At 65.7% G+C, this 23,278-nt stretch overlaps 1 protein-coding gene and 1 long non-coding RNA gene across 2 annotated transcripts; one reads left to right on the top strand and one right to left on the bottom strand.

Moving 5' to 3' along the window:
• Positions 1–1,931: 1,931 nt before the first annotated feature.
• RTN4R (reticulon 4 receptor) lies at positions 1,932–20,097 on the top strand. Its single transcript, XM_070475808.1, has 2 exons — positions 1,932–2,244; positions 18,411–20,097. Exons 1-2 carry the CDS (start codon positions 2,223–2,225, stop codon positions 19,817–19,819), a joined length of 1,431 nt encoding a protein of 476 aa, XP_070331909.1. The 5' UTR covers positions 1,932–2,222; the 3' UTR covers positions 19,820–20,097.
• On the bottom strand, positions 14,801–16,164 carry LOC139037866 (uncharacterized). Its single transcript, XR_011490823.1, has 3 exons — positions 16,130–16,164; positions 15,781–15,848; positions 14,801–15,243 (listed from the first exon to the last, which is right to left on the bottom strand). It is a non-coding gene; the product is annotated as an uncharacterized lncRNA (long non-coding RNA).
• Positions 20,098–23,278: the final 3,181 nt, after the last annotated feature.

The following is a 23,278-nucleotide window of genomic DNA, read 5'->3' as shown; positions in this document are numbered from 1 at the left end:
CAGGCTGGGCAGCCCACAAGGAGGGCGCTGGCCGTGGTGCTGACCTGGGAGACACAGGACCTGTCCTGCAGTCCGCAGTGGCTCGCAGGCCGCAGCCCACTCCCACCACACAGATCTTTGGCTGCATGGTAGGCCCAAGCCCCAGGCCAGAAGAGCCGGAACATTCAAGCTCGGTGGGTAAAACGTGTGGCCCCAGAATGGGTGACCCCTATTGCTGCCAGGAAGGGTTTCGAATCTATAGGCAGGCGGGGTACAAGCTTTAGCAGTGGTGGGCCCACCTGGGGATCTAGATAGTTACAGCCACCCAGGAGCACGGAGTCGAGGTCCACACTCGCCCTAACCTCAGAATGACGGCCACTGAGTGTCACATGGCCAGTCCTCTGGTCTCAGGTGGGCCTGAGGGGAGAACTTCCCAGTCTGGGAGCTGTTGCCGCATGCAGGGGCCATAGGGGAAGGGCTGACACCAGGGACAAGCCTCTGCCTCTTGCCAACCCTGTGAGCCCAACTTCAGGTTTCCCGCCTGTACAGTGGGGGACACGCCACTGCGCGGCAGCAGGAGTCACTGGTGGCACCCAGCATCCACTGGGGAGGCAACTGTGTGTGCGTGGCTGGGGGCGGGCCCAAAGGCACCAAGGCTAGGGGTCCTGACTCCCGCTTACCTCCCATGTGTCTGGGAATTGAGTGTGCTCCACAATGACCTGGTAAGCCAAGCCTGGGACAAGGGTGACTGGGGTGCAGCAGGCAAAGGTCGGTGCCACATGCAGCAGCCAGAGGGGTTCAGGCACCAGCAGTGGTGTCCAGCCCATGAGGCTGCCTGCGACTCTGTGTGCAGACGGGAACACTGGACTCAGAGAGGCCCCACCTGCCCTTGGGAGGCCAGCAGGCCTTGCTCCCCCGTACTCTGCCAACCTCGCCCAGGCCACCTCTGCAGTCAGGAGGGAGGCAGGCCTGATGGGGAGGCAGAACGTGCTGGGCCTCCCAGTCATCAGCCCCTCAGCCTCTGGGGGACACTAGCTGGGTCCCCAGGGGGACTCCCAAGCCCTCAGCCAGGATGCTCCAGCCACAGGGAGGACCCAAGGCCACCCTGAGCACAGGATCCCAGGGACCCCCTGCCAGCCAGTCCCCATCCACGTGGCCTTAGGGCGGCCTGCAGGGATGCTAACCCGGGGGGCTGGCTGAAGACTCAGGAGAGCTCCCCCCAACAGAAGAAGGCGGGACAGCTGTGCAGGTGACCCCGGAATGTGAGAGTGTGTCACTGGGTTCTCTGGCCCTAGAGTCTAGCCTGACTCTGTGCAGGTTTGGGGGGCACCAAGCAAGTGGGCTCTGAAGAGGAGCTCCTGGGCAGGAAAGGACATCCACAGGAGGGGATGGGGGGGAGGGGAGCAGACACCTGTGGAGGTAGGGGCAGGCCTGAGCCTGAGCCCCCTCCCTGGGTCACAAAGACAGGTGGGGCCCTAGGACTTCGGCGAAGCTTCGAGCCTGTTTTACAACTGAAAAATGGAGCAAGGCTCCCCCAGCAAAGGGCTGCTGTAGGAGGGGGTTGGCCTCCGGGGTTTATTGAAGCGAGGAAGGGCGTAGGCCACGCCGAGGCGTACCCTGTGTTCCCCGGCCTGCGGACAAAGCCCTGCGGGGCAGCTAGGCCCTCGGGGAACCCCAAACGCCCCGAGCCCGGGCTGCCACGCCCTCGACCTGAACCCCCAGCCGGCTCAGCCGAGCCGCCATCCCCGCGACCGCCTGCAGGGGCCGCCGCCTCTTCAGAAAAGCGCCGCCTTTGTCCGGGCCGCGCGGCGCCGCTGCACCGGGCGGGCCGAGCGCCTCCCTGCCTCCCAGCCCGCGTCCCCGGCCCACGCCCCGGCCCGCCCCGGCCCGGCCCGGCCCGGCCCGGCCAGGCGCGCGCAGGTGGGCGCCCCGCCCGCCGCCAGGCCCCGCCCCAGCCCGCCCCCGGCCCGCCCCGCCCGGCCCGGCCGGCGGGGACCCGGCGGAGCGCTCGCGCGTCAAACCACATGATCCCATAAAACATTCATCGGCTCCCGGCCCGCCGCCCTCGCCTCCGCGCCGTCGCCCGCAGCCCAGCCGACCGGGCGGAGCGCGCAGCCTCGTCCCGCGGCCGGGCCGGGGCCGGGCCGGAGCGGCGGCGCCTGGATGCGGACCCGGCCGCGGGCGGACGGGCGCCGGCCCCGGAGCGACTTTCGGTTCCCGACGCGCCCCGCCCGACCCCTACGATGAAGAGGGCGTCCGCCAGAGGTGAGTGCCGCGCCCGGGCCGGCCGCGCGCGGCATCGGGGCGCCCCTCCCCGAGCCGCGGGGCGCGCCCGGGCTGCCGGGTGCTGTGGAGGGTCACCGCAGTGCCGCCCGGCCCCGGGAGGGCGGAGCCCGCGGCGGCAGGAAAAGTTGCCGCTTGCCGGGAAAGTTAAGGCGGCGACGGGGCCGGCGGCGGGGCCAGGGTTGGGGGCTGCTGTCGGAAAGGGTGGGGTCCCGCTTCGGAGTGCCCGGCCGCGAAGGGGTTAACGAGCAGGTCTGCAGAAACGCGGGCACCCAGCAGGGGTGGGGGTGTCCAGCCGCCTCCCTCCTCGCGCCCCGCGGACTCGGCTCAGGACCTCTGGTTTTTCTCGGGTCAGACGCAGCGGGATGATGGGGGCGTCGACGACAGTAGAGGGCGCGGGGGGCGGGGCTGACCCAGAGCTGTCCCCCCCCCAGGGAGCGGGCGAGGAGAGGTGCATGCAAGCACCCCCCATCCGCAACCTGAGGGCCCCTGAGGGCTGCGCGGAGGGGCAGGGGTCGTGGAGGGACTCGAGCGCCCCCTCCCTGGCGGCTCCCGCTGGACCCCTCCCCTCTACCTGGTGTGAAGGGCTGGGGGCGGGTGGGGCATGCGTTGCCTGGAGGGTGAGCCCCTGGTCTCCCCCACCTTCGTGTCCGTGGTGCCGCAGGCTGCACACGTTTCTGTGCACGTGCTCATGTCCACAAGGCTGCACACTTGCACACGCATGTGCACACGCGTGCCAGGCTTCCCCGCGTACACGCGCGCACACGCTGTGGTGCACATCCGCCCCCGCCCGCACGCCCACGGCCACGCGTGCATATAGCACGCGCGCTGTGGTCGCCTCGGTGGGAGCACGCTGGGCGCACAGGAGCACGTGTCCTGGCCGGGAGGCCTGGCAGCGGGAACTCAGCGGGGGCGGGGAGGAAAGGGCTAGAGGAGCAGCCCGCGTCCAGGGAGCCTCCGAGCCCAGCCCCGGAGCCTGTGCGGCCTGAACTCCATGTGCGTCTGCACGTGTGTCTCTGTTCGCATGACCGCGTGTTCCTGCGAGCACAGTGGCGTCTGTCTCTTCCACTCCAGGCACAGGTGCCCTGTGTGCCCAGGCAGGCCATGGCCGGCTTCGCCCCCCCACCCCCCGGATCTGTAGCAGAGCCCCGGGAACCGTGTGCTGGGGGCTAGTTCAGTGCTCAGCCCTGGGCTTGAGGCCAAAGAGCTGTCTGATTGTCCCCCTCCCCCCAGGCTGGGGCAGAGCTGGCTGATGGGGGCTGGGACCCACCTGGGCAGGGAAGGCCCACTTCACACCTTGAGGTCAGTGCGTCAGTGCCTCAGTGCCGTAACACACAGGCCAGCCCCTGGCACGCCCCGGAGTCTGCCACTTGGTCCAGCTCAGGGTAAGCATGTGCCCACCCCACAGCTGACCCAGGGTGACCTCATGAAGGCTCTGTCCCCAGTGGCTGGTGGTCTCCACAGCGAGAATCCTCTGGGTTAGGGGTTCTGTGGTGGGTCACCTTCCTCAGCTGCTAGGCTGGAGAACTGAGGTAAGGGTGTAGGTTTCCCACTCTCACCGTGGTGAGCAGGACCCCAGGCCAGGGCTCAGAGAGGTGGGGCCACACCACCCGGCCCCCTCCAACAGTGTCTTTGTCTGTAGAATGAGGACAAGCAGCTCATCCCTATAGGCTGTGGAGTGGGTTCCGTGATGGGGCAGGCAGTGGGGACTGGCTGCTCCTTTTCTCAGCCTCAGTCTTCCTATCTGTAAAGTGGGTACCCTCCCCACTCCTGCTCCACTGGAGGTGAGGGAGGAACCAGCACCCACATGAGGCAGGAGGCTACTCACAGACCCCAATTCCTGGGTGTGGAATGGCAGGAGAATCAGGCCCAGATGTGGTCCCAGCTCCGCCACTGGCCATGGTGTGACCTTGGGTGTGCGGTTCACCTCACTGGGGACATGGGTCAATGATCAGGCCTCCCTCAGGAGTAGCTGGGGACACGTAAAGGGTGAGGCCCCCACGGAGTGCTGGCCCCGGTGCTTCTGCCTGCAGCCTACTGAGAACACCACCACCCCGCGCTGGTCTGCAGTTCCACACAGGGAAGTCCTCCTGGAACCTTGCACTGCCAGCAGGACACTCCCCACTAAGATGGGGAACAAAGGCCCATGGAGATCCCTGGGGAGCTGGAGAAGGGAGGGGCAGGTAGGGCCAGAAGGCAGAGAGAGCGCTGCAGGAGGGGGACGTAGCCATGTGTGTCCCCCACGCCAGGCTGCTGAACCGCGAGCCTTGGCTTTCTGACATGACAACCAGTGCCAGCTGGGGGCCCACGGTCAGGGCTGGCTCTCCGCATGGTCGTGGAGGAGAGGTGGGGCAGGCGAGCCTGGGCCAGGGGTCTCAACCAGCAGGAGGTCTTGTGGGGGTGTCTGTGGGAAACATGCTGGGGCTCCAGGAGGCAGGGGGGAGACCCCTGGGGGGGGGGGGCGTTTTTCCTGCTCTCCTGGGCCTGTAGCCAGAAAGTCCCCACAGAGCCTCAGTCTGTGTATGCACAGGGGGTCAGGAGCCCGAGGGGAGACTAGGAGTGTCTCTGGGAGTCGGGGGTAGGTGTGAGTGGCTCCCCCACCCCCGGCCCCGTCCTGGCCTTCCTGATTGCTCTTGGCTTGCACGGTCTGTGTGCCCTGACCTCCGACCCCCAGGCCCACCCGCTCCTCGCCTCCCAGCGGCCAGTCCCCAGGCCCTGCCTTTGCCCCTGGGTGGTCCCTCACTGGCTCCCTGGCTCTCCTGGCCGTCAGACGCCCTCTGAACCCGGCAGCTGAGCGCCGTGGCCCTTGCCCGTCTTGAGCTGCTAGGACTGAACGCTTTTGAAGGACAGGTGACCACGGAGCTGGAAGCATCCGCCCGGGCCGGAGGGCGGGCAGCACCCACAGCCTGCATCTCCGCCATCGCTAGAGCCTGTGGGCCTGGCCGGGCGTCTTCTGCTGCAGTTTCTTCCTTGGTCGCTGTATCTTAAACTCTGCGCACGATGGGACCCGCTCCTGTGTGTCTGGGTGTGCGGGTGAGGGTGAAGCCCTTTCCGAGGACCTGCCTTCAGTCGTGTGTCCTAAGCGGCCTTGGTCTCTCACCGCGGCCGCTTGTGCAGCAGGACACGGAGACCAGGTGCAGACACCATGCAGGGGCCGGGGGGTGTGACCGTGTGCCACCAGCTGCACCCCCCCCCACCCCCGAGAGGAGGCGGGGCCTAGCCAAGCCCCACCCACCTGCCCGGAGCTGGGCTCCGAGGGCCTCTCAGGCCCGGCCTGGGCCTACTGGCCACACCCTGGTCCAGCCCTGGTGCCCCCGGCGCCATGGGCCGGCCTCTCCCCTGCCCACCCTAACCCAGAGGTGGAGCTGAAGGAGCCAGGTGGCCGCACTCACACTGGGCATGTGGCGAGCCCCAACTGGGCCCTGGCATGTGGAGCCAGGCCCATGCTGACAAGGGGAGCCCGGGACAGGAAGCGGGGTGTCCCGAGCTGACTCAGCTTTGTTCAGGCAGCCGCCTGGTGCCCCCGAGGGGGGAGGGTGCTCCTTGGCCCAACGACATCACAGAACAGGCTCCAGGGGATCTTGGCTCCACGGAGCGTTGGGGGACTGGACGAGCATTTGGTGGTCAGGTGGGTTCAGGACTGGCTGGGTAGGAGGTGCTGATGGAACTTCTTTACTGCACGGCGTCAGATGGGCAGAGCCCCTCTGACGGGCACCCTGTGTAGCACACTCAGGGCCTGCTGTGCCCAGGAGCCCGCTTTGGGAACCGGTGGCTGAGGTCCAATGGAAGGGCTGGGAGGGGGACCTTGGGGCCCCCACCCAGGGCCCCAGGGAGGGGAGGCCATCCCACACAAGCCCTGCAGCCACACACCTGGTGGGCGGAGGGACTGTGCTCTCCTGGCAGCAAGGCAATGTGCAAATTTAACCTTTGGGTTTATGGCTCTATTTCTTTGCAGCAAATGTCACGGGAAATGTCAGGCTGAGGCTGAAGCTGATGGGTGAGGGGCCCATCGAAGAAAGGGGTTGGGTACTGAGGGACTCGGGCCATGGCAGGACCCTAGGTCTCTCACCTCCTCCAGGGAGCCCTCTCAGATTGCCCCTCAACTGCTTGGTCCCAGCACAGTGTCCCTGTTCTGTCCCAACCCTTGCGACTTTGCTGAGATGGTGCCTTTATTTACCTCCCGCCAGAGCCCAGATGGGACAGGCTCGGGGACCTGCCAGAATTCTCCTCTGCCTGAAGTCTGGCAGCCGTTGGATCAGCCCAGGCAGGACCAGCCTGCTGTGTGACCTTGGGCAGCAGCACCCTCTCCCAGTCACCAGAGGCCTCGTCTGTGACCCACAGCGGCCAACACCCGGCCCGATGCCTTCATGGGGGTGAAAATGCCCTGAGTCGGAGGTGTGTGGGGTGCTGGGTGTGTGTGCAAGGCCCGTGGGGGCAGGGGGCTGGCTCATGGCGTCCTGTGGCTGCTCCAGGCAGAGAGTAGGTGCTCAGCACACACAGAAAGGACTTGCACGGCGGGATGGGGCTTGAGGCCAGTGGGCAGTCCGCAGCCCCTGGACCTGCTGGCCTCCAGGCCAGCCGGGCAGGGCCAGCTCTGAGGCCTCAGCCTGGCCTGCCACGGAGTGCCGTCTGGGCTGCAGCTCTCAGGGGTCGGTTAACAAATGTCCACTGCTTCCGGGCTGTGTGCCAGGCGTGTGCGGATGAGGGGGATCTCGGGCCCCTGGGCTGCCACCCCTGGCAGCTCCGCACCTGTTTCCCTCCACGTGCCTCCCTGGGGGTCTCGGGCTCCCCAGCTTCAGTCTGTCTGGTGGTCATTGCCCTGTACCATGCGTCCCTCCACCCCTACATCCAGGCCCAAGGCCCAGCGTCCTGGCCACCTCCCGCTACCCTTCCCCAAGGGCAAGTCCAGTGTCAAGCCAGACCCCTCCCCGCCCGCCCCCTATATCCCTCCCTGGGGGTCTGCTGCAGACCGGCCCACTCCTGGGCCCGTGGCCACGGATGCCCACGTATCCTCGCCACCATCTCATCTTCCTTTCAGGCTCTGAGACGCTGTCCTAAACACACTGCCAACCACGTCCCTCCTGCCCTGAACTCTCCCGTGTCCTCCCCCCGCCCCCCCCCCCTCCCCCCACCATGACGAGGCCTGCTCTGGGGGTCTTGTTCTGGAAAGTCTCTTCCGCTCCAGCTCCCGAGTCCCAGCATTTGGCACTCACACACCTGCCTCCCCACCGTCCACGTCTCCAAGTTCAGACCAGGGCTGGTGTTGGGGCACAGGCTGGGGTGGGTGCATGCCCTCAGGAGTGCTCTGAGTCAGCGTCCAGAGCCCCGGGCGCCGGTGGTCTTTGGGGCCAGTGGCTGTCGGGCACGGGCTGGGTGCCCAAGATGGCCCCAAATAAAGGGTGCAGGTCTGCAGAGAGTGCCCACCCATGGGCAGTGCTCTCCTCAAGGGCTGAGGGGAACTGCATGGGGAGCATGGGCTTTGGCCCGGGCCAGCTGTGCCCCGGCAGGCCCCTCGCTCTCTGGGCCTCCCTGCCACTCCGGAGGTTTCTAAGGGAGTCAGTGGAGACTGCTGCCCAGGGCCCCACTGGGGGCTTGACTGTCCCAGCTCTTGGGGCCCCTTTATGTTCAGCTGGGACCCCCCTGCCCTGCGCTGGGCCATGCTATGGGAATAGAGATTGTGATGGTGCTGCCTGAGACCCCCACGTTCTGCCCTGCCCCGAGGACATCGGGCGGCGCTCAGGCTACATTGTGGGGTCCCCCCACCCATATGCCCCGTCCAGGCCCCCATCCACCTGCCCGCCCGCTGCATGGCAGCCTCCCCTCAGGACCGTCGGTTTGGCCTAGCAGCTGAGGCCAGACTTGGGGAGCACCCTCCTCAGCCCTGCTGGCAGGGTGAGCTGTGCCCCATGCTTCACACGACGTGAGGGGCAGGAGGACCCCCGACAGGCCCCTGAGGGTGGCTGGCTTCTAGCTGCATCCCCGGCAGGTGTCCCATGCAGGGCCGCAGAGACCTTGAGATTCCTGTGACATATTCAGGCCCTTGGGTCCTGGGGAGATGCCCAAAAGCCCATGAGGGCCCCCAGAGGAGCTGGCATGGGCGCTGGTAGGCTGGTGACGAGCCTGAGGCCTGGGCCCCACTGGGCCCCCGATGAGGCCACACTGGGCCCCCATCCTGGCCCAGGACTGGGGACTCCTGGTGCGAGGATAAGCCCCGAGACCCCAGGACGGCCTGCCGCGTGGGGCTCAGGAGGGCAGGGTCGGGAGAGTCAGATGAGTAGGGTGGCCAAGAGGGGTTCAGGGAGGGGTGCGGGGGAGGGGTGCGGGGAGCTCGAGCTGGACGGACAGGGCCGTGGGGGCGGGGGTGGTGAGCTCCTAGCTCCTGCTGGCGGGCATAGGGCCCCTGGCCAGATCCAGGCCTCATGTCATCTTGCGGCCTCAGCCCCGGTTTCTGCCAGGCAGAGGCTAACAGAGGGACAGGTGTGACAAGCGTCTGCTTCCTGTGCGAGAATCAGCAAAAGAAAAACTCTCCCCATAGAGACATTCCTGCTGCATCCCTCCCCGATGTCACCGAGAGGGCCCGTCACAGCCGAGACAGATGGTGGCCCTAGGGACCGCACTCGTCACCTGTTCCTGGGGCGGCGAGCAGGGCGGCCGGGGGGTCAGCGCCTCTCCGGAGCCCACCCTTCAGCACTGTGCCCGGTGGGCACTGGGAATTGGGGGGGCTCCCCGTCCGACCCCTGTGACCCATTTCCTGCCAAGTGGGTAGCTCGGACGTGGGGGCAGGGGCCACTGTCCCCATGTTGCCAGGTCTGGCCATCTGCGCTCTTCGGCTGAGGGGACGAGTCTGCGGAGGGTGGACCACCGGGCGGGGCCCTTGAGGGGCTCCCGCTGTCAGGACAGCCTCCCCTGCACCTCCTCCCGGGCAGTCACCCCGTCCAGTGTGGGCACGTGAGCCCAGATGGGCCAATGGAAAACACGTCTGACTCGCCCTGTTCGTGCCTGCGGCCCAGGGTTGGGGGCGGGGCAGAAACAAGCAAGGAGACCATCGAGGTGACCGTGGAGGGGGGGTGAAGGGCCCCCACCCATGGGGGTCTGTCAGGCTCACAGCCTCCGCCCCCCCACTCACAGATGACAGGCCTGGGTCTGAGAAGCCGAGGTCGCCGGAGTCCCCGGGCTGAGCAGGGAGAGAGGACGTGAAATGAATTAGGAAAAATTTTGGGGAAAAGGCAAACATGTGTGTCAGGCTGTGCAGAGCGTGGAGGGCCGGGCCGGGGGCAGGGAAGCCGGCTGGGAGCCGGGTGGGCGAGAGGCAGGGCCTCAGCAGGGCCAAGCAGTGTGATGTGCAGGTGGCCCCCGGGTGCCCAGCTGCAGGGTGTCGTCAGCAACACCCAGGGCGCCTCGGGGCTGCTCCCCAGCCCGACCTCGGCCTCAGGCACTTCTGGGCCTGGGAGGCAGGTGGTGGAGGCCCAGTGGGGCACCTGTCCTGGGGGCGGGTGCTCAGGAAACCAGGCCAGCCTACCGGCCCCACCCCGGGGCGCCTGGCACAGCGGCCGAAGCGCCCTGACCTGCTTCTCCACAAGCAGTGGTGCCCCATGCTCCCACCCTCACTGGTGAGAAGCCGCCAACGAGCTCCATCCCAAATTGATTTCAAATAAGTCAGAGTTATCACACAATCATATAGGAATAATTTATCACTCGTCAATAAAGGAGCAATTACTTATTCACGTCACCCACCCCTCCCACACGCCAGGCGTTTGGATGCAGGCACGCGACTGGGGCTTGCGTAGAGGCAGGAGGAAGGCCTGTCCGCGCTCTGCCAAGGTCAGCAGACCCTCCACCCCGAGGCCCCGGGGGTTTTTCCCCTGGCTCCCCTGCTCCTGAGGGTCCCCAGTCTGGGGTCAGGGGGTCAGATCTGTGACCCAGGAGCACCCAGGGCAGGGGACTCTGAGAGGCCCGGCGCACGAATGGTCTTCAGGCTAGAAGCCATCCCTCTGAGAGCCTGGATTTCCGAGGCCTCGGAGCCGAGCACCCGATGCTCCCTGGAGACCGGGGGCGTCCTTGGCCACCCTTGGCCGAGCAGCAGCTGAAGAGCAGCCAGCCGCCCGCCGCGCCGGAGGCTTAGGGAGCGTCAGTCCCAGTTTCTCCCCCGCCCCGCACCTTGGAGACGCTGCCGCTAACCCACGTTCCTCTTCACCTTCTGGCAGAGACACTTTATTTTCTTCTTTTTATTTATCTCTGTTTCTGAGGTTTCACTGCCAAGCCTGCAGTCTTTTTAAAAAGATAACACTGTGGTCGGCCGCGTCTTGCTCAAAGTTAAAGCCTGCGCCAGGCCCTGGGAGGCTGGTCCCGGGGCTCTGGTGTGCAGTCCTCCTCCAACCCACCTGCTGCTGCCGCATGCCCCGTTCTTCCAGATGGTTACCCCCACGTGTCCGTGGCTCCGACCCCAGCCCCCCTTCTCCAGCACGCTTGCCAGCGAGGCTGCCAGTTGAATGCATAACCAGTGTTTCCTAACCCAGGTCACACAGATGCTCGTCACCGCATGGCCACAGGGGGTGACCCCTCGCTCTGGCATGGCCCTTTGTTTTTCCTGGAGTTTACAGCTGACTTTGTCTTTTGCCCTTGTCCCAGGTGCCACCCTCTGGGGCCTACTCTGCTCCACGGCAGGCACTCTGCTGGTGGTCTGGTTTCTCCCCAGGGTGGGGGGAATATCTCCCTCCGGGCCTTCACCTTGCCATCCCCTCCTGGGCCGGGCACACAGCCGTCCCTTCACAGCTGCCCCTGACTGCCCTTTACCACCCAGTCTTTCTTGGGGTTCATGTTTCCCTCTTTCTGGGTTCACGTCCAGTTTTAGCTGAAGCACGTTCCACTGTCTAAGAAAGGCCCCGTGAAGAACCAGTCTGTGAGCCCTCGAACATTAGCAGGTCTAAGCCGCGTGGCCCACTTCAAAGTGAGTCTGTGGCCATGTCACAGTTCCTCTCCTGACCCTGAGGCCTGAGGTTGTACCACGAATGTCCCACGTTGTGCCAGGCACTCGCCCGAGGGGGTCTTCAGGTCTGGGAGGTTCTCAAGTAGTATTTCTCAGATAACTTTCTCCTCTTATCTTCTGTTTTTCTTTCTGGAGTTTCCTAAGACAGGTGCTGGCTCTGTGTTCATCTTTTTCTCTTCTGTTTTTTTGTTGTTGTTGTTCTTTCTAGAAGACTTCCTTGACCTTGTTTGCCAAACTTTCTATTGATTTTTGGTAATTTTAGTAGGTCTATCTTTAGCTCCCAGGATTGTTGTTTCCTGACGACTCTTTTTTCATAGCACCCTGTTCTTGTTTCATGTCCTCTTCTGTCCCTATGAGGGCACTGGTTGGGTTTCCCTAGTTTTTATCTACTCACCGCACAGTTTTTGCTTCCTCTAGAATCATTTCCACTTTTGTCAGCATTGGCACCTCTTCCAGACACCTGGTTTTCTGGTAATGCTTACTGGGGAGGCATGGAGGTTGGTGGGGTGCTCTGCTGAGAGAGGGGCCTGTCGACTGGCGGGTGTGGGTGATCAGACAGGAGCCACTCTGCACGTCCCAGAGGCCACGGCAGAGACCAGGGCCACCAGACCTTGGGGTCCACCTCAGGCAGCCTGTGGAGTGGGACTCCTGAGCTGAGGAAGCAGCACTCAGGGGGTCAGGGAGCCCAGAGCCTGCACTGGGTCGGGGGCTCAGCGGCTCACCCACTGCAGGGGCTGCTTCCCTGCCCAGCTCTCTGGGTCCTTTGGGGCTCAGCGCCTGCCCTGGTCACCTGGTGTGGCAGGCGGGGGGTCTTGGATGCTGTGCCCGGTCACCTGGTATGCCCCAGCAGTCAGCATCCTGCTGGCTCCCCGTGGTTACTGCCCCTCCGTCAGGCTCTGTGCCCGCGTCTGAGGCGTGGGGTTGATGGTCATCTCCTCGCTGCACTGGGGGCATGCATCTTCGCTCCCAGGAGTGAGGGGTGTCAGTGCCTTGGGTGTTCCCAGGAGGCCCACTGGTGCTGGGTGCATGTGAAGCTAGGGCGCCGGGGGGACGGACGGGTCCTCCCTGGGAGCTGAGCTTGGCCACAAAAGCCCTGCGCAACCTGAGGCCCCGATGCTGGGGTGCTCGAGGCTGCCTCCCGTCTGCCCTGCGCTGGGGGGGGGTGGGGGGGTCACTCCTCCTCCAGGGCTCAGGGCTGGGTCACACGGAGAGTGGGGCACTCGCTGGCCCACCAGCACCGCGCCATCCACTTGGTGGGAGGAGGGGACAGAGAGTCGGGTTTGATGTACTTCCCCCAACATCAGAATCCAGGCTCTGCCTGACAGATCTTCCCATTTAAGGACAAATAATAAAAGTGGGACACCTTGGTCAGGAAAGGGGAGATGCCATGGCACGCAGGGCCTCCTTGCCAGCAGGCCTCCTCGGAGCCTCCCGTGGACACACAGCCACCCGAAGGCGATGGCCTTGGCTGATGGCAGCGTCTCGGGCTGAGGGTCCGGGCCTCCCACTTGCCTCTAGCCGGGGTGCTCCGTGGGCCTTGCTGCTTCTCCCCACCACCTCCCTTGCTGGTTGCTGCCCCACCCAAGTGCTGCCGCTCAGTTTCAAAGCCCCCAAGCACCCCACCCAGGGTAAGCCCAAGTCGGGGCACAAACAACCCCGGTCGGGAGCGTGTGGGAGGACTTGGCCTTCCTGGAACAGCAGAAGCAGGCTCCTAGTCCAGCTTCCCCTCGAGTCAGCGGTGCCCACAGTGGTCTAGAGCCAGGACAGGCTGATCCCCGGGGTGAGCAGTCCAGGGCCTCCAGAGCCCGGCGTTGTCTTTTCAGAGCCGAGTAAGTCCCGCTCTGCCGACGCCGCCTCTGACCTCATCACCGATGCTGACAAGGGCTGAGGGCTTGGGAGCCGCTGACATGATGGCCCATCAGCTTCTGCCACCAAGGCCAGCTGACCCCTTGGCCCGGCCCTGGGGCTCCCACATCTGCCCGTGTCGCCTCGTCACAGCAGCCCCAGGGCCGTCCAGCGGGCTTGCCTCTGAGTCCGGATCACCCAGGCCCCAGTAGCACACGTCCAGAGAGGGTGTGTGTGTGTGTGTGCGTGCCCACAGTGCACGCCCAAAATGTGGGCCCCAGGCATGGGCTCCCACACTGCAGTGGCCTTGTCAAAGGCGGCCAATAGGGCTTCGTGGAAACAGGCAGCTTCAAGCTGGCCACAGAGGCAAGGTCCTGGGAGGACAGGGGAGGTCGGGAGCCAGCCCTGTTGGCCCTGCCAGTGTCGATGTTTGGTCTGGGACAGGAGAGGGCAGTGGATGGCATCGGGGCAGGCTGGTGGGCCTGGTGGTAGCTGTGTGGCAGCAGTTCCCAGGCCCTGGTGTGGGGCACACCCCGTCTCTGAGCCCCCCTGGGACAGGGGCATGTCAGCCGGCGGCCAGTTTCTCATTAGCATCCTCTGAGGACACAAGCCGACAATGGCCACTGCATTGCATTAGCACAGGACCCTGACAAGCCAGTCGTGTGGACAGAGATCCCCAGGTAATTAAGCAGCCAGTGTTTGCTGTGGGCCTGATGGTGTGCGTGGTGGGAGGAGGAAGTGCCTGCTGAGTCCCTGCTGGGAGTCGGGCATGGCCTACTCTAGCGGTCCTGGGGCTGGACCAGGCTTCCGCTGCCTGTCATCAGTGCTTCCACCCCCCCTGCCCTGTGGGGCCCCGGGGTGAGGGCCAGGGAGGTGGGCGCCATGGAAGAGCATGTGCCTGGACAGGGCGGGGTCCCGAGCCCGCGCACCCCGCATCCTGCCCGTCAGAGGGTGCTCTTGGATCCTCACTTGGCGGTGGGCTCCAGCGCACCTCCCTCGATGTCTGCCTGCGGCCAGCTGGGCTCCGTGGCCCCGGCAGCCCCCAGACGCTGTGTGGTGGGGTGATAGGTCAGGCAGCATGCACTCTGCACCCAGGCCTCCTGCTTCCATGTGGCCAGGCCCCCTCCCTGTCACCCTCTGTGTAACTGCCTCCCAGGTGCCGTGTTGGCTGGAAATCTGGGGCTTGAGGCGGGGCTGCTGGCTGAGGCCGCGGTGGGAGCTTTGGCTCGCTGCAGCTCAGGCAGGCCTTTCAGTGCCCGGACCCCTGAGACTGGGACGCCTGCCAGTTCCTGGGCTGTGAACGGGTGCCCCACCCACCACCCCCAAATCACCTGTAAAACAGGCAACACATTAGTCCTCAGGAGACTGCCAGGGCCGCTCACCCGGGTCTGCCCGTCACGGGCTCTGCCCACAGCGGGCCTGTCTCCTCCACTGCTTGGCCCAGTGTTTGGAACTGCTCGGCCCCGTGTCCAGCACCCTCCTGCCATGGTGGGTCACCTTGCCCACTAGGGATCGGGCCAGCCCACACACCCCCGCCACCCACCCCTGAGCCAGGCAAGGGGCCCAAAACGGCCCAGCCATGTGTGCTGCGCTGAGCGTGTCTGTGCCTGCCGGCCGGACGGAAGGTAGGCGGTGAGGATGAGAAACGGCGATGACCGAGGGGGACAGATGGGCGTCGGGGGCGGCGGTGAGCCCGTTGCGGGGGGAGCCGGCAGGGATGGGACGCGTGCAGCCACGCTGGGGAGCCGTGACCCTTGTGCGTGGACGCCACCCCCACCTGAGCTATTTGTGGCCTGGCTGAGCTGGCTGCAGCCCCCTGTTCTGCCTTGTAACCACAGTCGGTGACGTGACCCTCCATGAGATGTTCTCAGTGCTCGAGAGGGTCCTGAGCGGATGCTACCGGAGCCCACCACAGACCGCCAACCCCAGGCTCCAGGACCCGAGGCCAGCTGCCCACACCTCCAAGTCTGGCCCACTCCAGCTGCGGCCATGCCAGCTGCCCTTTGGGCCGGCACTGCTGGTGCCTCCGGCCCCTCCTGGCTGTTCTGTGGCTCCTTGTTTTGCCCACGTTTCCCCAGGACCTGCTCTGAGTGGCAGCAGGTCGCAGCTTAACCGCTCACTGCCTCAGCTTCTGAAGGTGGGCTCACACACTGAAAAGAAAACGGGTTCTCGCATGACTCCGACTCAGGCCTTTGTGTACCAACTGGTGGGCCCTCGTGACAGCCTGCAGAGGGGGTGTCACGGCTGCCCCGTTACCGCAGGGAGGCTCTGGGCCTCAAGGCTGGCAGCCCTGAGCCATCTCTTGGGTGCAGATGGCCTTGGAGGCCACGCTAGGCCTGACACCTCCCAGCCTCCTGGCCTTGTCAGCAGCCAGGAGGAGAGACCCTGAACAGCGTCTGGTCTCCATGCCCCCACCTCCCAGGCCCGAGAGGCTGGAACCACGGCTCCAGAGCAGACCTGGCCTAAGCTGGAGGTGCCTGCCCCTCTGCGGGGAGGGCACCAGAGAAGACCCTGGCCATTCTGTGCAGAGGCCCTGGGACAGGAGGGTTTGGCTCTGGAAGAAGCTGAGGGGGCCTGCTGGCCTGGCATGGGACCCAAGTCGTGAGGCTTGCAGGGGCCTGAGGGGGCCTGGTGCACCGTGCCATGGTTTCTGTGAATGAGGCCCACGCGCGGAACGGTTTTCTCACCTTGTGTGCAGGAGGTCAGCTCCCACTGGGGTCCAGTGGGGCCGGTGCAGTGGGTGGCCAGCTGGAGCCTGGGGGCGGGGGGGATTGAGGAGAGAGAAAGGAGAGGCAGGTGAGCAGGGCGCAACCTGAGGGCATCTGATCGGGGCAGACCTGGAGGCCTGAGAGGCCAGGACCGCGGGGGCCAGCAAGGAGGGGGCTGGGGGGAGCACTGTGGGACAAGGGGATGGGCTGGGAGACAGTCTGGGGATGGCTGAGGGACGGGGGGTGGGGATGCCTTCTAAGGTGGGAGGGATTAGGTGAGTGGTGGGATCCAGGCCCTGGGGCGTGGCCAGGGGCGGCTTCCCACTACCTGGTGGGGGCTCCCATGTTCCAGGGCCTCCGCCGTGAATATGAACACATGACCCAAAGTTGGACTTGATTATCTCATAAAGAGATGCCCCCTCTGCTTGCTCAGCAGAGGGGTTGCCATGGAGACCAGCGGGCAGGCCCCAAGGGGGCCAGGCCAGAGCCAATTACCGCGGCTGAGGCGAGGAGCGGGCCCACCGCCGGCTGCTGTGCTAACAGCAGGGCCCATGCAGAGGGACTGACCCTCAGAAGTTGGTTTCCAAAAAGCTGCCGGCTGGGCGAGAGGGGAACCATGTCTGTATGCCTGATGCCTGCCTCCTGGCAGGACCCAGACATGTGGCCTGTGGTCCTCTGGAGGCCCCGCATGGAGATGGCCAGTGCTGGTGGTGAGCTGACCTCAACCCAGACAACTTCACGGACCGTAGCTGCCGGCCTGGGAGCCACGGGTCAGGGGGCGAGGGTAACAGGGCTCAGTCGGCAGGCATGGGGCGGGTTGGTCACAATGGCGTGGCCCAGCCGTGGTGGTGAGGTCCAGAGTCTGGGCTGATGAGGGCCTGCCCCCCGCCTGGCCCCCACCCCAGAGAGTCCCCTGCCAGAAGGTTTCAGGAACAGGAAGTACCATTTTTATAGCACAGGCACATTCCTCGGTAACAGCAGTGGGAGGCCACAGAGCTGGCTTCACCGGGCCTTGCCTCCCAAAGGAGGCCTGGAAGGAGACAGTAGGGAGGGGATGCCAGCTGAGATGCCACCCGGTGACCTCCTGTGTGCTGCCAGCCCAGGGAGGGGCATCCAGGGCTTGCAGGAGGTGGGCCTGGGGCTTCCGTGTCCCCAGCAGCCAACAAACGGCCCAGCCCCAGGGACACGCCCAGCCTGCTGGGCCTCTGGGCTTGGGGCAGGTGTCAGCACCTGCCCAGGCAGAGAGGACCCAGGAGGGGGCGGGAGCCCAAGGTCACAGTTCTGGGTGGGGGAAGCTAACCCATGGTCCTCTCCTTTCTCCCTCCCGGCTCCAACCCCAGCACCTAGCTGGCCTCAGGTCTGCAGAATCCTGCTCTTAGCTAGCTGCCAAGGAAAGTGTTAGCTGTCAATGCAGGTGTTAGCTGTCAACGAAGGTGTTAGCTGATAACTCAAGTGTTAGCTGATAAGCCATAACCCTCCCAGGGGGATTCACATTTTAATAGACTCACTCCTGAGGCAGAAAGAACCTCTGCATTCAAAGCAGAGGCTCTAATGGTGAGGTGACAGGCAGGGAGCCCAGTGGTGGGCGTGTGGCCCTGCCGGTGAGCCCAGCCTGGAGACAGCACCCAAGAGTGCTCTCCCACCCACTCCAGGTCTTGGGTGAGGCCCCGTGATGGGGGAGGGAAGATGGGGGCTGCATCCGTCTGGCTGGGGTGGAACCCCTGGGAGAGTGTCTGGGCATAAGGGTTGGGCGCAGCTGGACTGGAGTAAGCTCCTCGCCCGGGTAGGAGATGGAGCAGAAAATGAGGTGGAGGGGAGAAGGTGGCCAGAGGTTCACCAGGAAGCATGCCTGCCCCCAGTCCTGGACCTTCCTGCGCCTGCCCCTGCCCCTGCCCTCAGGGCTCCTGATCCAGGAGCTGGTGGGGCAGTTTCCTGGCTCCGGCTGTGGGACCAGACCCTGGCTGAGGGCCGAGGGGCTGCAGCTCCCAGCTCCCTAGGTGGTGATGCTCCCTAGGGGCTCTGGGTCACAGCCCCACCCTTCCTGCAGCCTGTGAGGACCTTCTTGAGGTGAGTGATGCTGCTGCAGAAGCTGTCAGAAGACAGGCCTAAACGTGAGCCGTAGCCCCAGGCTCGCGGCATGAGTGGGGCCCACCTGGTGCGCCAGTGTTTGCCAGGGGCTTCTCTCCCCGCCTGGCCTGTGAGCTGCTGGCGCTAGGACTGCGTGCAGGCCCACCGGTGATTTGGCGTCTACAGGTGTGCGTGTCCATTCCAGGAGGCCTTCCCGTGGACCCCGAGTGGTGGCTGCGGCGTGGCAGCTCATGTATTTGAGTCCCAGGCGGCAGTCAAGATTTCCCGCGGAGCTTGAGACCGCTGGCGGGTTTTGGGGTGCAGCAACTTCCTCATGGCAGGTGGGGCAAGGATCCCCGCACTGGAGGTCCCAGGGCAAAGCTCCTCCTGCAAACCCCGCCCTCGCTGGCCCCGCCCACTCACCGGGGCGGAGCCCCTCCTGCAAGCCCCTCTCGCCGGCCCCGCCCACTCACAGAGGCAGAAACCCTCCTACAAACCCTGGCCCCGCCCCGCCCACTCACCGCCCTCCACTCTGCCCGCAGGAAGCCAGCTGCTGGCCTGGGTGCTGTGGCTGCAGGCGTGGAGGGTGGCGGCGCCCTGCCCAGGCGCCTGCGTGTGCTACAACGAGCCCAAGGTGACCACCAGCTGCCCGCAGCAGGGTCTGCAGGCCGTGCCCGCCGACATCCCGGCCGCCAGCCAGCGAGTCTTCCTGCACGGCAACCGCATCGCGTACGTGCCCGCCGCCGGCTTCCGCGCCTGCCGCAACCTCACCATCCTGTGGCTGCACTCGAACGCGCTGGCCCACATCGACGCGGCCGCCTTCTCCGGCCTGGCGCTCCTGGAGCAGCTGGACCTCAGCGACAACGCGCAGCTGCGGTCCGTGGACCCCGCCACGTTCCGGGGCCTGGGCCGCCTGCACACGCTGCACCTGGACCGCTGCGGCCTACGGGAACTGGGCCCCGGCCTGTTCCGCGGCCTGGCCGCCCTGCAGTACCTCTACCTGCAGGACAACGGGCTGCAGGCGCTTCCCGACGACGCCTTCAGCGACCTAGGCAACCTCACGCACCTCTTCCTGCACGGCAACCGCATCCCCAGTGTACCCGAGCGCGCCTTCCGCGGCCTGCACAGCCTCGACCGCCTCCTGCTGCACCAGAACCGCGTGGCGCGCGTGCACCCGCACGCTTTCCGGGACCTCGGCCGCCTCATGACTCTCTACCTGTTTGCCAACAACCTCTCCGTGCTGCCCGCAGAGGCCCTGGCGCCCCTGCGGTCCCTGCAGTACCTGCGGCTCAACGACAACCCCTGGGTGTGCGACTGCCGTGCGCGCCCGCTCTGGGCCTGGCTGCAGCAGTTCCGCGGCTCCTCGTCAGAGCTGCCTTGCAGCCTGCCCGCGCGCCTGGCCGGCCGCGACCTCAAGCGCTTGGCCGCCACTGACCTGGAGGGCTGCGCCGTGGCCACGCGGCCGGCCCCTCCCCTCTGGACCGGCGGGCCTGCCGACGAGGAGCCTCTAGGGCTGCCCAAGTGCTGCCAGCCGGACGCCGCCGACAAGGCCTCGGTGCTGGAGGCCGGGAGGCCCGCCTCGGCCGGCAACGCTCTCAAGGGACGAGTCCCTCCCGGTGACGGCGCTCCGGGAAACCGCTCTGGCCCCCGGCATATCAACGACTCGCCCTTCGGGACCCTGCCGGGCTCAGCCGAGCCCCCCCTGACCGCGGTGCAGCCTGAGGGCTCCCAGCCCCCTGAGTCCCCCACCACAGGCCCGCGTCGTCGGCCAGGATGTTCCCGCAAGAACCGCACGCGCAGCCATTGCCGTCTGGGCCAGGCGGGCGGTGGGGGCAGTGGGGGCGGCGGGGCCGGCGGGGTGGAGGGCTCGGGCGCCCCACCCGGCCTCGCCAGCGGCCTCGTCCCCGTGACTCTGGCGCTGGTGCTGTGGACGGTGCTCGGGCGCTGTTGACTGGCCCCCGAGCGCAAGGCCTCTCTCAGCAGCTGGGTGTGTGTACATACGGGGTACCCTCGCGCCACCAGCCAGCCGGCCTGCCGCCCTCCCTGGCGGCGCCGCCCACTGCCCACCCGCCTGCCCTCCCCAACTCCACCTGTCATGTTTACAGGGCAAGGCGGGGCGTTTGTTCCAGAACGCCGCCTCCCGCCCGGAACGCAGTATAGAGAGATATGCATTTTATTTTACTTGTGTAAAAATATTGGACGATGTGGAATAAAGAGCTCTTTTCGTAAGCTGTGGCCTCTCAGGCTGGGGGGACCTGTGAGCCGGGGAGGGGGGTGAGCTGGGAAGTGACACCCCGCCCCCTTCACGGCACCTGGAGGCCCAGGAAGGTGGGGGCGTCCACTGCAGGTGCTGCGGTCTGGGCATGCAGCGAGACCTCTTTCAGCCCAGCACTTGTGCCAGCAGGGACCTGGGGCGCTACAGCTGCCGCCCCTCCCAGCCGTGCTGGCCTTAAGGCCGACCCCCGTGTGCCTTGGCCCCCTCCCTCCTGGCTGTCCTGACAGTGGTGTCTCCAGCGCAGACCATGGCCAGCAAGACAAGGCTGCCTTTGTGGGGCCGTCTGCTCTGGGTTCATATGGAGTCCCTAGCAGTCCCGGCCTCCCAGTGCCACTTTGGCTGCCCCCACCAGCTCCTGTGTGGGTTGGGGGGTCCCAGAGGGCCCTGCAGGTAGGCTCGGGGTGGCCCTGATGGAGTACTGGGCGGTGAGGCCCTGCAGAGGCTGTGTGCCACCCTCACCCCTGGGCCTGGGTGCTGACGCCAGAGCCAGAGCTGGGCCTGCGCTCCGCACGCCCACACCATTCTGCACACACGTGCATGCACAGGCCAGGCAGGGACCACACGTGTGCACACATATGCACGCACACGTGTACTCACACGCAGCACGGGCAAAAATATCAACATGCACGTTTTCCCAAAACCTGGGCATAAGGACTCGAACTAGAGAAGCCATGTGGCCACCCCGCCCTCCCCTGGGGCCGGGGCCTGGGGAGGCTAAGAGGGAGGAACACACAGTCCTCTAGGGAGGGGCGTGGGGGTGCGGCTAGCGTTGCCGCGGAGCCAGCTGGCCGTGGGCGCTGCTGGGGCTCCAGAACCTGGGGGAGGGGCAGTGGGCCGGGTGTGCTCAGCAACCAGCCCCTGCTCCCCCACCCAGCCCCTCTGCGCCCCTGGTGGGGGCTCAGACCCCCACCCCTGCCCCAACCCAGGGAAGAATCGGGCTGCTGTGTGGAGGGGGGCTCCCTGTCTCCCATCCAGCTCCTTCCCCTCCTCGGCTGGGTCCTCCCACCACCTTCCTGGTAGCCAGGAAACTGCAGACGTCCATTTGCACAGAGCTTGGAGGCACACCTGAGCTCCTCGCCTTGCACACCTCCTGGTATGGGGTGGACACTGCTTCTCACTGAGAGGCACCTGTCTGCCCTTGGGGCACTCCTAAGGCTGACTGTGTCTGTTCCCACCAGCTGGCCCTCAGATGGGAGCCAGGAGCCCCCCAGAGGCCCTGCTTCCATGGCCACACGCTCCTCCTGCTGCTGCCTGAGCCCCAGCCCATCTTCTGGGGGCCCCATGTCCTCCTCCCGGCCCCCAGGACAAAGAAACCCAGGCCACAGTGAGCGGGGAATTGGGACAGGGCTAGCCAGGCCTCCGAGGGTGAAGCAGGTGAACTGGGGACGGGGGTGTGGTCTTGCAGACTTTGTCCCTGTTCTGATTTCCCACAAAAGCCATCTGGCCACTGAGAGCACAGTGGGCACACAGGTCTGGCCAGGCCCAGGTCAGATGGGGCCCAAGAGGGATGGGCATGTTTGAGCCGGACCCAGCAGAAAGCAGCGGTGGGCAGGGCTCCCGGCCCTGGTGCTGAGCACCCTGTTCCCGAGGCGGGGGTGCCCAGAGGAGCAGCCCCCGTTGTCAAGGCCTAGGAGACATCTGGGCGGGGGTGTCGCGTGGGCTGTGCAGGCTGAGCTGAGGAGAGGGGCCCGGGCTGGAGGACAATTTGGGAGTTGTGAGTTTGGGTGATATTTACAGCCCAGGAAGCAATGACATCACCACTGGCGCTGGGCCCAGGGCAGCAGGCTCAGCTCCTGTGTGTCTCTCCCAGCCCAGACCCCCGCCAGTCAGCATGTCCCCGGGGGTCAAGCCCGCTGGACATTGGGAGCCAGGCAGGGCACTGATTCAAGCCACGAAAAGAGCACTGAGTGTCCACTGCCCCAGGCTGGCTGCTGGTTTGCCAGGGCGCTCCTGGCCCTCATCCAAGGGTGGCAAGCCGGCCACAGGGCAATGGTGCACGGGTCCCTTGCAGCTCACAGACCTTCCCGTCCCCACCCAGAGTGGTCAGGGCAGGGCTGCCCCCGGGGCCTGGGAAGGACAGGGCGGCCTGCCTGCGGGCCTCTGGGGGCCGAAGGGGCCCGGGACCACCATGTGCTGCCGCCAACCTGCAGGGCTGGCCCAGGTCCCCAGACAAGAGCTCCTGACCCAGTCTATCTGGTGCCCAGGGCTCCGCACAGTAATTGGAAAAAATATTAGGATAATCCTTGAATTAGTTATGAAATAATAGAAGCAGCAGAACGTTCAGCAGCTGATGGTGGACCGACGTCCATAGAGACCGAGAACATGTCAGGAGTGCATTTACGGGAAGAAAGCGTTTATTGGCGGGCAAGCTGGTCCCCGTGCTGCAGGGCGGCTGCCCTCCACGGGCCAGGTAACCTGGTCCCGCCTTGGCCCCCACAGAGCCTCTCTGCCCTCAGGCGCAGCCCCGAGGCTACCCTGGAGCCCTGCACGCCCGGCCCAGCCTGTGCTTGTCATGGGGGGCGGGGACAGCAGCATTCCAGACACAGCCCTCCCCACGTGGCCAAGCTGGAACCCTGGGGGAGTGTAGTTCCCCCACTACTGCCCACCCAGTGTCCAGACACACAGCACCATGGGGTCCTCCTCCCAGCACCCTCTGTTCACATCAACACTCAATTCTGACATTACCCGCTCTGCCAGGAAGCCCTTTGAGATCCCCCCAGGCTGATCCCTCCCCAGCCAGGTGGTCGTGGAGGTCCTGGAAGGCACCCACAGGGCCCAGACCTAAAGGTCCCTATGGCTCATGGAACCACTATGAGGGGGGGCTCAGGCCAAGCCAGAACCAGAGGGACTCCTGGGCCACTGAGACAGCTGCAGCCCCCAACAGAGGGCAGACAGCCCATTCCGGCCACACCATCTGCGAGCCATCCCCCCAGCGGACGCCCCCCCCAACCCCACAGGCCTGTCTTCTGGGCCTTCAGAGTTCGCATTTGGAATTCCAGGCTGTGCCAGCCACGGCGGGGCTGCTGGGGCTGTGGCCGGAGCACCCACCGAGCATCCCTTTCTTCCTGCAGCCAACAGCACCCTGGGCCGCAAAACAGGAAGCAGACGGGCGCCCAGCCTGCAGCCCCCGTGGGA

The sequence above is a fragment of the Odocoileus virginianus genome, chromosome 12, assembly GCF_023699985.2.
Source record: "Odocoileus virginianus isolate 20LAN1187 ecotype Illinois chromosome 12, Ovbor_1.2, whole genome shotgun sequence".
NCBI classification, from domain to species: domain Eukaryota; kingdom Metazoa; phylum Chordata; class Mammalia; order Artiodactyla; family Cervidae; genus Odocoileus; species Odocoileus virginianus.
The sequence above is the reverse complement of the archived record's forward strand: the minus strand, read 5'-3'. Positions and strand labels throughout refer to the sequence as shown.

What these genes read in the sequence shown, in the direction of transcription:
- RTN4R (XM_070475808.1), top strand. Translation starts at nt 2,223, where the DNA reads ATGAAGAGGGCGTCCGCCAGAG. An exon ending in GAAGAGGGCGTCCGCCAGAG is followed by an intron (nt 2,245 to 18,410) that starts GTGAGTGCCGCG and finishes CTCTGCCCGCAG; the next exon opens with GAAGCCAGCTGCTGGCCTGG.